The following is a 15,756-nucleotide window of genomic DNA, read 5'->3' on the forward strand; positions in this document are numbered from 1 at the left end:
ATTTTTGTTTCTTTAAAAAAGAACACCAAACTATAGAAACATTATTTTACACCACTAGGATTTTGATCTTGCCTCTAATACTGATGTGAGTATATAGAAGAATTATTATTGACTCTCATGGAAAATAGATTACAATATGCATAGATTTATATAGAAATGAATAAACTTAATTTCCTAAACTAATATGAAATAATACATTATAGATAATGATAATTAAGTTTTCTATTCTAAAATATTGATATACATCCTTAATTTTACCATTGATTTTGGGCTGATCTTCTAAATCTCTCACTAAAATGACGAGTAATCATGTTAAACTTTGCTGCCAATCATCTAAACTCTTATGTTTACCATCATGGTGATGGGGAATAGCTCTGACTGGGGTGGAGTTTCATAATCAAATTCCTTGCTCAAAACTAGTCTGGAGCGTACGAATTATTCTATCATGTTCAGGCTTAAGAGTGAGCTAGGATTTCTGTAATTTTGACAGTGATGACTTTGGGAATATATCATAATCTTGAAAGTTGAGAAGGTCGGACTGTTAGAAGGGAAAGATGGTTCTCATCTTCAAGATGATGCACATGTACTGTTACCCACCAATTCTAGATTATATTGTTCCATGTTCTATGCTATATGCTCTATCTTTTGTCTCTTAGACTATAAGAACTCCCGAGAAATCCTCCTTCACTGAAACTTCCAACTGTAAAACGATCTGATTGCCACCAATCGTTTAGTGAGAGCTCTCTGAGCAATATTAGCCTAAGAGTTTGGCCATGAACGAGTTCATCAAACCTTCCGTGGCGGCTCAAGATTTAAGTATTCTTGTCAGAATCAGAGGAGACTTAGTTTCAGAACCTACACTTTTGTCCGTAAATCTACAACCATTGGTAAAAGTTCATAATCTATATATATATATATATAAAAATTGAAATTTAGGCTTAATTAGGATAAGGGAAAATAAAACCAATAATAACAAAACTAAAACCAGGTCGTTCTCTAAGCAAAACGCGTTAACTTGGTACCAAAGAAAGAAAGTCCTGACCACTTCAAACTCTAAACAGTACTAACACTTTCAAAAACTAAACCTATATTATTCCCTTATATGCAACAAATTTAAATCCAAAATATGTCAATGTACAAATAAAAATGAATTTCCATGAAACGAAGAACGAGCCAACAACGCGTCTTGAGATTTTCCACGCGGTCTTGTATTGTCTCTCCAACGCTTCACCTATATAGACACAAGTCGGCAGTTCCAGCTTGCAGACAGATCATCAGCTCCAATACTAAAGTAACTAAAACAAACCAAACCGGAAAAAACCAAGCAAGAAAGAAAAAAAATGGGTGCAAGAGAAGCTACTAGTCTAGTCCCAAGGAGAGGAGAAGTCTTTAGAAGAGTTCTGAGAGCTGCTTTCTTTACTTGTCTTTGTTTCTCTTCCCGGAAAACTAGCCAGTCTCGTCTCCGATCATCTTCTGCTGTCACACATTCTCTTGATGTCATCAAGCACTAGGATCAAATAAATAAAAAACAAATAAGAACGAAACCCAACTCTCTTATTCAGTTTTTTATTTGAACTTGTTAGCCAAGAGTCAAAGACCCATTTGATACAAGATGGGTTCAGACTTCAGAGTCATCCAGAGGGCGTTTTACAATGTTGTAATAGTTCATGAATAAGCCATTCTAGTGTTTATTTTTGTGTGGTCGTAAATCTCAAAATAGAAAGTATAAGTGTCTGCTCTTTTTTCATATTGTTTCAGAGATTTATCATCTATCATTGTAACGTTGTTCAATAAAGTCTAACGTTTTTGAGTGACTAAAGTGAAGCAAGAAAAATTAGTACCATGGTTAAAGCAAGAGCATATGATTCTGAGAGCTTTCTGGCAAATCAATGCTATGTGGTGTGTGTGATTTCATTAGTATTAGGTATCCATTGTTTCAAACGCAATTTATGCAAATATTATGAAAAAAAATATTCGCATCTTTTAAATGAAAAAACATTTTTCAGTTACCGTTTAAAACTTCAAATGTTTTTGTAAAAGTAAGAAATGCAAATGCGAATGGGAGGTTTTATCCAATAAACTTTATCCAAAGGACTTGAAACAGAGACATGACGTAGTTCTGCCTACCAAACTAGTACAAACAAACAAGAAAACCTATATTTAAACTTTAAATCCTAAAAGGTTCTCAATGTTTCAGCTATCAATATTCTAATTGTGTACCTGCGACAATGATGAGCCCGTAGAGAAAAAAAAAAGCAAAACAGCATCCTCTTAAAGTACCTACAGAGAAGGCACAATAAACTTAACCATAGTAAGAAAAAAACATGATCCAGGCAAAGACAAAACAAAAGATCACATAGTAAAAGAGAGGTTTTCTTAAGACTACAGAGCCAAAACGTTGCCTAGTCTAGAACTAGCTGCAAATCCAAAACACACTTAAGTCAGTAACAACCTTTCTTCTTCACAGGCTCAGGAGGTTATAGAAGCTTAGGAGGAACCCTAAATTGAGCCTGAAGGTAGGGTAGGGTTTTGCATCTTCATCTCCTTCACCCTCAGAAGCAGTTGAAGATTTGTACCATCTGTATCTGTAGCCTGAGCTCCATCTTGATTTTGAGCACGGAAAGAAAGAGATCATACTTCAGAGTTTGTCTTGAGATAATGATTAATGAGAGAGAAAAAAGATAGATAAGAAACACCGTACCTGAGCCGGTAAGGAACAGCTCCGCCGCGAGAACAGTCGTTATTGACTTTTCTGAGCGAAAGCCGTTTTCAGGTTGGGCTTTTAACTTTGGTCCGCTGTAATTTGTTAGGCCCATTTACGAACAAGGCGAAGGGAAAAACAGAAAATCCACAAGCCTACATTTGATATAAGCCAATACCAAACCTATAGATATTAGGCGGCCTATGTTTAACCAGACCTTAACAAAACGTCTTGCTAAAAAATGTGCGTTTAATCAGATCATGATTAACAAGACTTAAAAGATTTAAAATGTGTAATACAAAATCCAATGTTCAAGGTGAAAATTGTTACTCTAAACGGGTTTCTAAATACATTGCTAGTAACATTTCACACGTTTGATTTTGAAATTCATCTGTTTCATCATAGATTAGTGAAACTTACAAAGCTTTTTAAATTGTCCTGTTGATTTACACTGACACTGTAAACTTTTATTATTACAAATATTTGGAGAAAGATGAACATGCAAACTACTATTGTTTTTTCATCATTGTTAATTTTAGCTACTTGTCTGCCTAAATGGACCCAACCCACTAAGGTCAAAAGCTAGGTTGGTCCTTTGTAGAGGAAAAACAATGGTGATGACCAGTAAATTTGCAACTAATGTTCCATTTAGTTTCAGCTATCCTAAGAAATAGAGCATTAAATTATACTATTACTATTACTAATCCACGTCATTTACCACCTGAATATGTGTTTATTTTTTTCGCACATGCTAAACACTTCCTGTTACGACTGCTAGAGGGGGGAAACAGCTTTTTTTTTTCTTTTTTTTTTCTTTTTTTTTTGCCGTATAAACTCATGCCGACAAACGTCACATTACATAAACATGACCTCATGTATCTGACTGTGTGCAAATCCAGCTGGGCCTACGACATATCGGGCCCATGAAGACACTGATATCATAAAATAGTTAAAAGGTTGATTTGGTTTCATTTTAACATTTTCGCATAATATCTGAATTAAAAGGGTAATTCAAATTCAAATTTCCATAAACAAACCCATTTACGGAAACCCTTGATCCAACGATCTTAAATTCATTAATGTTTCTACGCCAAAAGATTTGAGTTTCGAATCCTATAGACACTGAAATTATGCAAATTCATAGACAAAATGTTTACAAGAGATTTGTATCATGCCGCAAATAGTACCGTCAAGTGTGAGTTTCATAGGACAATGTAAGTGATTCAGTTAGACGTGGATCTTCATAAATAATTATACGTATAATCGTCCTGCATAGTTTGTAATAGCATAATTATTCATGTTAAAAAATGATTTATTGTGTATCTCACTATATGTTTATTTTTAGATTCTTAATATACTAGTTTAATAAAAACCATCAAATTTATACAGATTTAAAATTTGTTGGTCAATAAGTATAACATTTCTTTTAGTTCAGAATTTACCTATGCCATGTTGTACTTACTATATGGTAAACCTACTCAAATATTTAACATGGTAAGAAAGTTTTTTAAAAATCGTTACAACCACCTACGAAAATTTCATGATAATGTACTACATTTTCTCATTCTCTTTCAGTTGTTGTTTACTTGCTTTTCAGCACATTCTTCCCTTTTTGCTTTTTATTCTTTATTATTTATTCTTCTTCACGCTTCGTTTATTTATTTGCTAGTCTCTACTGAATGTTTATTTAAGAACAAAGGGGTTCCTAAGGGGAAAAGCGTAAAGAACAAAAAGTACGAACATGCAAGAACATAATAAACCAAAACGATATTTTTGTGATTCAAATTTTTGGTTGATAAGTTCCTAAATGATACTTTATACTAAAATCTGCAATTATTCAAATAAACAAATACTGAAAAAGAAAAATCTAATTCGATTATTGAAAACATCTTTTTCTTTATAAATAAAACAGGTTTAACATGTCTTTTATTCTTGTCACGTCATCTCGAGTACACACTATAACGACCCAGTCTAATTACATGTCTCACCCCTTAGTTCTTATTATGGTAATTGTACCCTTCCCTAATGTGTGTATCTTCGTGAAAGCAACCACGGCTTTGCCTGAGAGACCCGGTCCATGAGCAGAAAGACACGGACGGCAGGCAAAGGCTCCAACGGGATGCCGAACTGGCCGAGCCGATGGCATGAGAATCCTCTTATTTATGTCATTTAGGGTTACATCTTCTTCTCGACCACCTGGTTTCACCACTCCAAATGGATACACCACTCTCTTCTTCTTGTCATAGAGATTTTCCTCTGTAACACATGTGTTAGATTAGTATATATATATAAAAATTAACACAAAGATATTATAGTATTAATGTATACAGCTTACAGCTAAATATAAACTTAAATCCGCTTAACGCAAACAAGAAAAACAATCTGATTTTATATGCATGCTACCATAATTTCGGAAGGAAATAAAGCATACGTACTTGAATTGGACGGAGATGGCTCGAAGGAGTGTTTCGAGTGATTTGAGGCCTCTGAACAAATATTGATGGATGAATGTGGAGATTCATCTGCTCAATATATAAGAAATTTCATTCATGAAGATTATGAACGATCACAAATAAAGTAATATTAATATTAATATATATTAAATATAAATAATTAATATATATATATATTATATAGTATATCGGTGACAATAATAAAGTAGGTCTCACCTGCAAACTGACTACTCGTGCAACTATAAGTCTCAGACATACCCCAATTATTCTGCACAATTATATTTTTATAAGTTTAAGAAAATTATTGAACAATTACGTAAATGACTACCGAAAAAACGAAGTAATTATGTAAACCTGGTGATTATCAAAGTGGTTAGTTGGTTTGTCCTCGGCGTTGAACGAAAGACGTCTCCGTTTGCTTTTCACACTGAATTCGATGAGTGCGTCTTCGAGATAGCCGGTGGAAACGGCGCCGATAATATCCTCCTCCGGCGAATGTAATATATGCTCCGGCGATCCATCAATGTGGCCACATGAATCTACAAATACATTGCACAGCCAAATATGTCGCATCATTATATGAATCCCTTGACTTATCAGTACAATACATTCACATTTCAACAAAAAGAATGCACTATCGTCTGCTTGAAGCCACCCTCGTTTATATATCAACAAACTCAGCATAAATCATGTCTATAAAAATGCATGTATGCGTACATTTAGATTTATGTGTGCGTTTATACCTAAACTGAAGTTTTGGTTGAAGAATGATCCAAGGTTATGGAGATCCCAAGTGGGGAGAGAGTAGAAAAGCTCACTCATTGTTTTTTTTTTCTAATATAGTTGATTGATTGTGAGTGTGTTGAATTAGGGGGCTATCCTGTGGCTGCCTATTTATCTTGATGGGTTGTGAATAAAAAGGTGAAAATTAAATAAAATGAATAAAACGACGTGGTGGGAAAAAAAGAGAAAAGTAAAAGCACTGAAGAAATTTAGAAGAAATCAAATTTAGTACTCAACACGGTCAACTCTAAAGAAAAGACAAATAACAATAATGGTTGGATAGTGTGTCATGAAGATTAATATCAGCCAAAATAATATAATATTATAGTTTATTCGTGAGATGGTGAAACTATCATTTTGCTATACTGTTTCCCATTAACCGCATTGTTTTAAGAATTCTACAATCATCAAAATCAACAAGTAAAAAGCATTAAAAATGAAGTCTATTAATTGTGTTCAAAAAAAAAATGAAGTCTATTTTTCCAAACAAAAAAAGTGAGTCTATTTTTCAAAAAAATGAAGTCTACGTAGTCTACCATGTTATTTTGTTGTAATTTAATATAAACCCCACTGTTAGTGTTATGGGTTAATAGTAACGGTTGTATTACGTCCTTATCACTCATTCGTTGTTATGAAACGAATGATATAAAATAATTTCATTTGACCAAAAAGATCATTTCATAGACTACAAAACCAAAATATCACAGACGTACATATATGCATGCTGAAAACAACTAGACAAGTAAGTGTGCTTTTAGATATGTACAGGTGTATAATTTGTAGAGACTGATCATTTGGTCCAAAAGTATGTTTACTAGAGTGAATACTGAACAATGTGGTATGTATTTACCTTTCCATGCAATATGTATACCACATTTAAGCAGGATTAAATTGTCATAATGGTAATGCTTATATAAATTACCATGTTTTCCAGAAACTACCATGTTGTAAACGCTTTGGTCAGTATATCAGATTGCCTTTAACAAAAAAAGTATATTAAATTGAATAATTGAAACTATGATGCATATGGTTTGCATAGTGTACGAAATGAACTATATGCAGGGTCACTAAAAAAATCGACATTGACCAATGTACAAAACAAAAATGGAAAACGATGGACATTAACGTTTTGAAATTTGAGTGGGGTTAGGTAAATGGGGGACTGAATAATGGCTAAAGGTGATAATACTATCATCATGATGTCTATGTTCTATTGCTGCTCGTGCATGTTACTCATGGAAGAGAGAGAACGATGATCTATAACTTGATTTCTTAGTTCTGTTACGTACTAGACTATTAGTACGATTAACAAAGTAATGAGAAGCTATTTTATTTTTGGTTTGTACACATACAATGAGATAGCATCTATAATATATTTACAATGAGATAGCATCTATAAGAATGCGAAAGCAACTTATCGCTAAATGAAAATATTGTCCTTGAACTCGGCTTTTAAGTTTGAATAGACGGATATATAGACATATAAATTTGCAACATGGTAAAATTAAAGATAATGGGTTCGACAATATCAAAAAACGAAAGAGGTAAAAAGGATAAAAATATATCAAGGCTATACCCTTAATTATATAATTAACTTTGGTTCCAAATAACATAATTGAATGTGTGTTACGTGAAATGTTCACATTCTAAAGAAATAATGTAATTTGTAAATACAATGAAAAGCCATTAATATATATATATAAATGTACCAGGAAATGAAGTAAAGAAAGATGGTTTATCAAGATCTTGCATGCGGAGTTGTTGACCCAAAAAAAATACACATGAGAGGATTTCAAATTTGCAGCTTTAACTTTGTATTTTGTATGTATATTCTTCAAAATAGTTTTTGCTTTAAGATTTGGGGAACAATCTGTTCTTCTATAATTAGGTACTTTTTCTAAGGTTTTAATTTTTAATTTTTTGGAACAAATTCTAAGGTTTATTTATTTTCATTTCTTCCGGGTCATATCATACCTATCACGTTTACTCCATCATTACATACCTTTATTTCGATTTTTCTTTTCAATATTTTGTTATTTTTATAAAAACAAAATTTGAACTGATTGTTATTTATAATTTCCACATTTTTTTTCTTTCATGTACCATATTTCTATATGATGAGAATAATAGGCCGACGCATACTAATTACTAACTCTATTTAGAGATGATAAGTGTTCAAATTTTATGTTTTTCATTGGATCATATGATTATTGTAGTAGCTGGCCATACACTACGGATAATTAATCTAGAAAGGGGAGAATTACTTGGCATTTTATCAGTTTAATCTTATACAGTGTGGTTTCAGAGATCTGAAAATGGTATAAATTTAACATTTTACCAAAACAAAAAAAAATGTCTACTAGTGCGACAAAGGAAAAATATTTGTCTTTTGTCCCGATTGCAATGCATATAGCCGGCATACGAATTTTCAGTGGGGCCGAAGGTATGCATGCCGGCGGGGCCCATTTGGAAAATTGTAAAGATTGCAATCGTATCATTTGTGGGGCCTTCTTCTTTAAATTCGACTTTGAGGGTTCGATTGGTAATGGCTGTAGCTTTAAATATTTTGCTGTAGAAAAAAATCTGTAGACTTTTTGCTGTGGCTTTAGATTTTATTGCTGTAGAATTTTATTGAAGCACTAAAAAATTGCTTTGGATATTTGGCTCTGCAGAGCACTTGTACAGCTGTAGGATATTTTAAGAACTGTGGTTTCAAAAAAAAATTTAAAGCTTGATTGCTCTGAATTTAGTGCTGTGGAAATAAATAGGGCTGTGGACAGCACCTACAGCAACTACCAATCACCCAACAAACGCACATTGAGGTCTGAGACATTCTACAAATTACGAAAACTCAACTCAAACATATACTCCTTATTAATCAAATCTGATGATTGCGATTTACTTGGTTTTCACTATAAACAGAGATTGTGCGTGTTATATTAATCTCACGATATTAAGAAAAAAAAAATATTTATCATGTTTCATTTATATTTTTAGGTAAGGCTACCAATTAAAGTTTGGCTGATAATATAGTAGTAGTATTTTTTCGTGTGCCGAAGTCTACAACATAATTGAAACTTGCAGCATTCTATTTGTTTAGACCCAACAAAAGTCACTTGATTCAACCAATTGACTCGTCTACTTAATTGCATGATTTCAGAAATAGTTATGTTTTGTAAAACCGCGAACACAGCACTGAAAATACTAGCAAGGTGATAATCAGTATCTAATATATAAATTCAAACGATATGATTGATCCATGATATAAAACATCTTTTGTTTTGTATGGGTCCGAGATGATTTTCAAAAATCTGTTGTAGAATTTTGAGATTAATTATATACTAATACAGTAATACTCTGTTTAAACAAATTTTCTTTTGGTGGGGATAGATTTCAACCAAGGTTTTCTTACATTATATATACATACAACATATACGACAATATACGACAAGGACTATCCTTTTTTTTAAAACAAGGAGATTCGATATATATATATTTTTTTTGAAAAAACTAGCCGACTAGATATTTGCTTTTCTTTTTAGAGAAAAAAAAACAAGGAGATTTCATTTTTTTAAAACTAGCCGACTAGATATTTCCTTTTCTTTTGAATAAAATTTTCCTTTTCCGATGGAGAAAAAGACACTTGTAATTCCATAGCCCACTGGGCTGAAAACGATGATACCCGCTTCGTTTTACAAACCCAAATCTCAAATCAAAATTTTCATTTTTATTTTTGTTAGCATCAGTCAATAACAATAAAAAAAGAGTTTCAGTAAAGCCCTAGGAAGCAAATCTCGTTGGTGTGTGTCTGTATGTCACTGCTCTTCCTCACGAGAGCCAAGCCGTTATTTCTATCTCGCTATCTCTCCACCTTCCTCTCTCCGGCGCCTACCAATCTACTACGTCGCTCCTTTCACAGCTCCGCAACAATGGTACGGAGGATAATCATCATCGCCTGATTCTCGAATTGTGTATAAGTCTTGAGAATCCAATTTGTTTTTGTTTTTTTCTTAATTCGCAGTCTGAAGCAGAGAAGAAGATCCTCACAGAAGAGGAGCTTGAGCGCAAGAAGAAGAAGGATGACAAGGTTTGACTTTTTCTTTCTCCAATTTCTCATAAAATGCTCAATCAGCCTAGAGATTGGATAGTGATGCAATGTAAAATTGAATTTGATGAGAACGTAGGTAGATAGATCGAATGTGTTTGTTTTCTTTAGATAGGAAAGTCTGATCGATCATCTTTGCTATATCAAGAATCAAAGTGTTCTACACTAATAGTCTTGACTCTTGAATACTTCTCTTAATTGTTTATATCTATTGCTTATGACTACATCACTTTACTTTAAAAGTGATTTTTAAACAACGTTTTATAGGCTAAAGAAAAGGAGTTGAAGAAGCTGAAAGCTTTGGAGAAAGCGAAGCTTGCAGAACTAAAGGTAGTTTCTAAAGGAACTCCAGTTATGCATCTCGGGTGAAAGGTATATCCTTAGTTTTAAATCATGGTGTAGGCGAAACAGGCGAAAGATGGAACCAGTGCCCCTAAAAAGAGCGCAAAGAAGAGTTCCAAACGAGACGCGTCAGATGAGAATCCTGCGGATTTTGTGGACCCTGAAACTCCTCTTGGTGATAAGAAAAGGCTCTCATCTCAGATGGCTAAACAGTACAGTCCTGCTGCCGTTGAGAAATCGTAAGTGTGTATAGATTTGAGGCGTGGTGTTCATTTATTTTGTAATTTGTAAAAGTCTCTCTACGTAACCTCTGTGTTACTCTGTGATTTGGTCAGATGGTATGCTTGGTGGGAGAAATCTGACCTTTTCAAGGCGGATGCTAAGAGTTCCAAGCCACCCTTTGTTATTGTAAGACCTTATTCGATTCTTGAATCCACGTTCATTCTGGATTAGTTAGACCTTTTGTTAATTGTCTTCTACGATACTTAAATCGTCCAACGAAATTCAGCTAAGAAAATCTTGAGCATTTGAAATTATTAATTACAAGTCTGATTTTTTTAAGGGTTTCCTTTAATCCTATAACTGATTCCGCAGGTTCTTCCTCCTCCAAATGTGACTGGAGCCTTGCATATTGGCCATGCCCTAACATCTGCCATTGAGGTTTCATTTGCACTAACATAATGGTATTATTTCTCTGTCTATTGCTTCTCCTGATGATTAGCGGCTTGAAATTGTCTGATGCAGGATACGATTATTCGTTGGAAGAGAATGTCTGGGTATAATGCTTTGTGGGTGCCCGGGATGGACCATGCTGGTATAGCTACACAGGTTCGCCATTAACCTCGTTGTTCTCTCCCCATCATGTCCATATTAGCAAAATTCAGTATATAGTGTAAAACTCCATGTTTGGCATGGTTGTAGGATATTTGATTTTGCACATTGTTTTATGCTATTTATTTGGATGTGCATTCTAGGTTGTGGTTGAAAAGAAGCTCATGCGTGAAAGAGGATTGACTAGGCATGACGTTGGCCGAGAAGAATTCGTAAATGAAGTAAGTTGAAAACAAAAATTACGCTCATGAATCATTTTCCATTGCTTAAAAATTTATTTGTGGTTCATTTATGATCATGGAAAAGGTATGGAAGTGGAAGAACCAACATGGTGGCACGATTCTGACACAGCTTCGGCGTCTAGGAGCTTCTCTTGATTGGTCTCGTGAGGTAAAATTCAATGACCGGACCTTTCTCGGACAAGTGTTATGGAAAATTGGCAATGTTTAGTTTCTTTAGCCACTAGGTGAACTTATATGTAAATGGACCTTTTATCGTGACCTGTATCTCTGGCTATTTATATAACAGATTTGTTTACGCTTGTATTTTGTAGTGTTTTACAATGGACGAGCAAAGATCAAAAGCTGTCACTGAGGGCTTTGTACGGTTATACAAGGAAGGACTTATCTACAGGTATGTAAAAATCCTTAGAAACAGGAATATACAAAAAAAGAAAGGAAATGTGCTCTTTTTACCTTTTCAGTTAACTGGTTAAAAGAAAGCACAATTAACTGAAACATATACCATGGCTTACGCAGGGACATTAGGCTTGTTAATTGGGATTGTGTTTTGAGAACAGCCGTATCTGACGTTGAGGTAAGTCAACAATTGTTAGACTATGATTATTAGATGGCATCCTTTTTATGCGGAGTGTGTCTATGTAGGTGGAGCATATCGATATCAAAGAAAAAACGCTACTAAATGTTCCTGGCTATGATAAGCCAGTAGAATTTGGTCTTCTTACGTCATTTGCTTACCCTCTGGAGGGAGGCTTGGGAGAGGTTGTTGTTGCCACTACAAGGGTGGAAACGATGCTTGGAGATACTGCCATTGCTATTCATCCCGATGATGCAAGATACAAGCATCTTCATGGGAAATTTGCTGTGCACCCATTTAATGGACGGAAAATACCAATCATCTGTGATGGAATACTTGTTGATCCAAACTTTGGTACTGGCTGTGTTAAGGTACATGCTCTTATATTTTTGTATATGTTTCTGCCCCTATTAGTTGATTTTTCTTGTATCAAAGTATTTTTATTCTTCTTTTGTAGATTACTCCTGCCCATGACCCCAATGATTGTGAGGTCGGAAAGCGTCACAATCTTGAATTTATAAACATATTAACTGATGATGGAAAAATCAACACAAATGGCGGGTCTGACTTCACAGGGATGCCACGCTTTGCAGCGCGTGAGGCAGTCCTTGAAGCTCTGAACAAGAAGGTAATTCATTAGTACTTCACGTAAACATATCATAGCAACTTGATTATTCTTCGTTTGAGGAGATATTGTTTGTACAGAGATAGATGTACCTTAACTTTTTCGTTAATATAATTTTATATGTTCCAGGGGCTTTACAGAGGTGCCCAAAACAATGAAATGAGGCTTGGACTTTGCCAAAGAACCGGTGACGTTATTGAGCCTATGATTAAACCTCAATGGTACGTCAATTGCAGCATGATTGGAAAGGAGGCTCTCGATGTTGCTATCAATGATGAGAACAAGAAGCTCGAGTTTGTACCAAAGCAGTACACTGCAGAATGGAGAAGGTTGCTTTCATTTGTCATTTACTCTTATGGTTCTTCTATTATTAATCTATTAACAATCACAATGGACCTTAACAGATGGCTAGAGAACATACGTGACTGGTGTATTTCAAGACAGCTTTGGTGGGGCCACCGGATTCCAGCATGGTACGCCGCTCTAGAGGAAGATGAGCGCAAGGAGGTTGGGGCGTACAATGACCATTGGGTTGTTGCTAGAACTGAGGAAGAAGCTCGGAAAGAGGCTGCTGAAAAATTTTCTGGGAAAAAGTTTGAACTGACGCAAGATCAGGATGTACTTGATACGTGGTTTTCTTCTGGGCTCTTTCCATTATCTGTTTTGGGATGGCCCGATGAAACTGAAGACTTCAAAGCTTTCTATCCAACATCTGTCCTAGAAACTGGACACGATATTCTCTTTTTTTGGGTTGCTCGTATGGTTATGATGGGAATGAAACTAGGTGGTGATGTTCCATTCAGTAAGGTACATAAAAGTTTTAGTTAAATCAATCCTTTTCGATCCAAGTCTTATCTTGCGACTGTCTGTGTATACCAAAACATATTCGTTGTGGTTGCTGTAGGTTTATTTCCATCCTATGATACGTGATGCACATGGGCGTAAGATGTCAAAATCTCTTGGAAATGTCATTGATCCGCTTGAAGTAATAAACGGGGTAACTCTTGATGCTCTTCATAAGAGATTAGAAGAGGGCAACTTGGATCCAAAAGAGCTGGTTGTTGCCAAAGAAGGACAAGTGAAGGACTTTCCAAATGGTATTTCTGAATGTGGTGCTGACGCTCTTCGCTTTGCACTCGTCTCTTACACTGCTCAGGTACTATCCATTGCACACAGCGTCACAACCTCTTATTTCCTCCTTTCAATTTATATGTTCTTGTAACCTAATAATGTTGCTCTACTATTCTTGTTTTGTAGTCTGACAAAATAAACTTGGACATCCTCCGAGTGGTTGGTTACCGCCAATGGTGTAATAAGCTGTGGAACGCCGTTAGATTTGCGATGATGAGGCTTGGCGATGATTATTCTCCTCCACTGACTCTAAGCCCTGAAACGATGCCATTCAGCTGCCAGTGGATTCTCTCTGTGCTAAACAAGGCAATAGCAAAGACAGTGGAGTCACTGAATGCATTTGAGTTCTCGGATGCAGCCAACACAGTCTATGCATGGTGGCAATATCAATTCTGCGATGTCTACATCGAAGCTATCAAGCCTTATTTTGCTGGTGACAACCCTGCGTTTGCTTCAGAGAGGGCTCATGCACAACATGCTCTCTGGGTATCTCTGGAGACTGGTTTGAGACTGCTTCACCCTCTTATGCCCTTTGTTACTGAAGAGCTATGGCAACGGCTGCCGTCACCCAAAAACACTGAAAGGAAGGCTTCTATTATGATATGTGACTATCCATCTGCAATAGAGGTCAGTAAGATTATCAAAGTGACTTATGTCTGTTATTAGCTTGTTCGGTTTTCTAACTCTCTTTTCCTCTTGGTGTTGTTGTGAGCCCAGAATTGGACAAATGAAAAAGTGGAGACCGAAATGGAAACCGTTCTAGCGAGCGTGAAGTGCCTGAGGGCACTCCGGGCTGGGTTAATGGAGAAACAGAAGAATGAAAGGTCTGAGTACTTAACTAAAATGAACATTTCGAAACATTTTTATAACCATTCTGCATTTTTCGAATAACTGGTCATTTTGTGTACATTTATCTCAGGTTACCTGCTTTTGCTGTGTGTGAAAACAACGTAACATCTGAAATTGTAAAATCTCACGAGTTGGAGATCAGAACCCTTGCAAATCTATCGTCCTTGGAGGTAAACAAGCCCACCTTTAGTTTCTTTCTTATGGTTTCTCTACTGTTTCTTTTTCCTGTTTCTAAGTTTATATGGGGCTTTGGTATAGGTTCTGTTAAAGGGAGAACACGCAGCCCCACCTGGATCCGCAGTTGAGACGGTGAACGAGAACCTCAAGGTATATCTCAAAGTTAACAGAGCCATTAACACAGAAGCTGAACAAGAAAAGATCAGAAACAAGATTGACGAACTACAAAAGTAAAAGCCCCTCTAAACCCATCAACTGAATCGAAACAAAATGTTTGAAAGTAAGTCATCTGACATTTGATTTTCGTGTCTCATCAGACAAAAGGAGAAGTTGCAGAAGGTGATGAGCGCGTCCGGGTACGAAGAGAAGGTCCCTGCGAACATCAAAGAAGACAACGCGACAAAGCTTGCTAAGATTCTCCAAGAATTCGATTTCTTTGAGAAGGAAAATGCTCGTCTCGTTGCAGAGACAGGAAATGAGCAATAATAGTGAATGTCCTGCATTGGACGAAAGCATATGAAACAATTGAGGTCTGAGAAACAAAGTTTGATGTTATTGTTAACCGGTTTTTGACTATTGCAAAACCTTGTTTAGTTGTGAAGAGATCAGTCAAGAGACCATTTGTTTTGGTAAAATTTTTAGTACTCACTTGAATTGTTGTTAAAAGTCGTAATTAGCCTCGACCGGGGAGGCTGCTGAAGGGAAATAATTGTAATTAGAAAAGTTACGGGTCATATTTGTGAACAAAGCAAAACTTATGGAAAAATAAGTAAGAGCATCTCCAAACCACCCCTATATTTGTCTTTATATGTTATAATAGAGGAAAATCTACTCCATCCAATCTCTATTTCTTACTCTAAAATAGAGATTGCTATTTTCTCCTCTATATTTAGGGAAAAAAATAGCATTCCTCTATAATAGAGGCATATTTTTTTATTTATAC

At 35.4% G+C, this 15,756-nt stretch overlaps 2 protein-coding genes across 2 annotated transcripts; one reads left to right on the forward strand and one right to left on the reverse strand.

Annotated features, from left to right (window-relative positions):
- Positions 1-924: 924 nt before the first annotated feature.
- On the reverse strand, positions 925-8,445 carry LOC103842955. Its single transcript, XM_009119639.3, has 8 exons — positions 5,898-8,445; positions 5,509-5,693; positions 5,371-5,422; positions 5,137-5,223; positions 2,702-4,957; positions 2,453-2,603; positions 2,221-2,280; positions 925-1,507 (listed from the first exon to the last, which is right to left on the reverse strand). The coding sequence occupies exons 1-5, from the start codon at positions 5,974-5,976 to the stop codon at positions 4,686-4,688; spliced, it is 675 nt and encodes a 224-aa protein (XP_009117887.1). The 5' UTR covers positions 5,977-8,445; the 3' UTR covers positions 925-1,507; positions 2,221-2,280; positions 2,453-2,603; positions 2,702-4,685.
- Positions 8,446-9,646: 1,201 nt separating this feature from the next.
- LOC103842956 (valine--tRNA ligase, mitochondrial 1) lies at positions 9,647-15,531 on the forward strand. Its single transcript, XM_009119640.3, has 21 exons — positions 9,647-9,869; positions 9,959-10,024; positions 10,310-10,372; positions 10,445-10,623; positions 10,720-10,792; positions 10,979-11,044; positions 11,129-11,212; positions 11,359-11,436; positions 11,522-11,605; positions 11,769-11,848; positions 11,974-12,031; positions 12,100-12,402; positions 12,489-12,659; positions 12,786-12,985; positions 13,061-13,463; positions 13,561-13,812; positions 13,914-14,414; positions 14,505-14,611; positions 14,707-14,806; positions 14,895-15,043; positions 15,131-15,531. Exons 1-21 carry the CDS (start codon positions 9,750-9,752, stop codon positions 15,297-15,299), a joined length of 3,306 nt encoding a protein of 1,101 aa, XP_009117888.2. The 5' UTR covers positions 9,647-9,749; the 3' UTR covers positions 15,300-15,531.
- The last annotated feature ends 225 nt before the right edge of the window (positions 15,532-15,756 follow it).

This window comes from Brassica rapa, chromosome A09 (genome assembly GCF_000309985.2).
Source record: "Brassica rapa cultivar Chiifu-401-42 chromosome A09, CAAS_Brap_v3.01, whole genome shotgun sequence".
Taxonomy (NCBI): domain Eukaryota; kingdom Viridiplantae; phylum Streptophyta; class Magnoliopsida; order Brassicales; family Brassicaceae; genus Brassica; species Brassica rapa.

Excerpts from the sequence above, each read along its gene's own strand:
- LOC103842955 (XM_009119639.3), bottom strand. The coding sequence starts at position 5,976 with ATGAGTGAGCTTTTCTACTCTCTCCCCACTTGGGATCTCCATAACCTT. Across the intron at positions 5,423-5,508 it reads ACCACTTTGATAATCACCAG|AATAATTGGGGTATGTCTGA; the intron begins GTTTACATAATT and ends ATAATTGTGCAG. Across the intron at positions 4,958-5,136 it reads GCCATCTCCGTCCAATTCAA|AGGAAAATCTCTATGACAAG; the intron begins GTACGTATGCTT and ends CATGTGTTACAG.
- LOC103842956 (XM_009119640.3), top strand. The coding sequence starts at position 9,750 with ATGTCACTGCTCTTCCTCACGAGAGCCAAGCCGTTATTTCTATCTCGC. Across the intron at positions 12,403-12,488 it reads TTGGTACTGGCTGTGTTAAG|ATTACTCCTGCCCATGACCC; the intron begins GTACATGCTCTT and ends CTTCTTTTGTAG. Across the intron at positions 14,415-14,504 it reads ACTATCCATCTGCAATAGAG|AATTGGACAAATGAAAAAGT; the intron begins GTCAGTAAGATT and ends TTGTGAGCCCAG.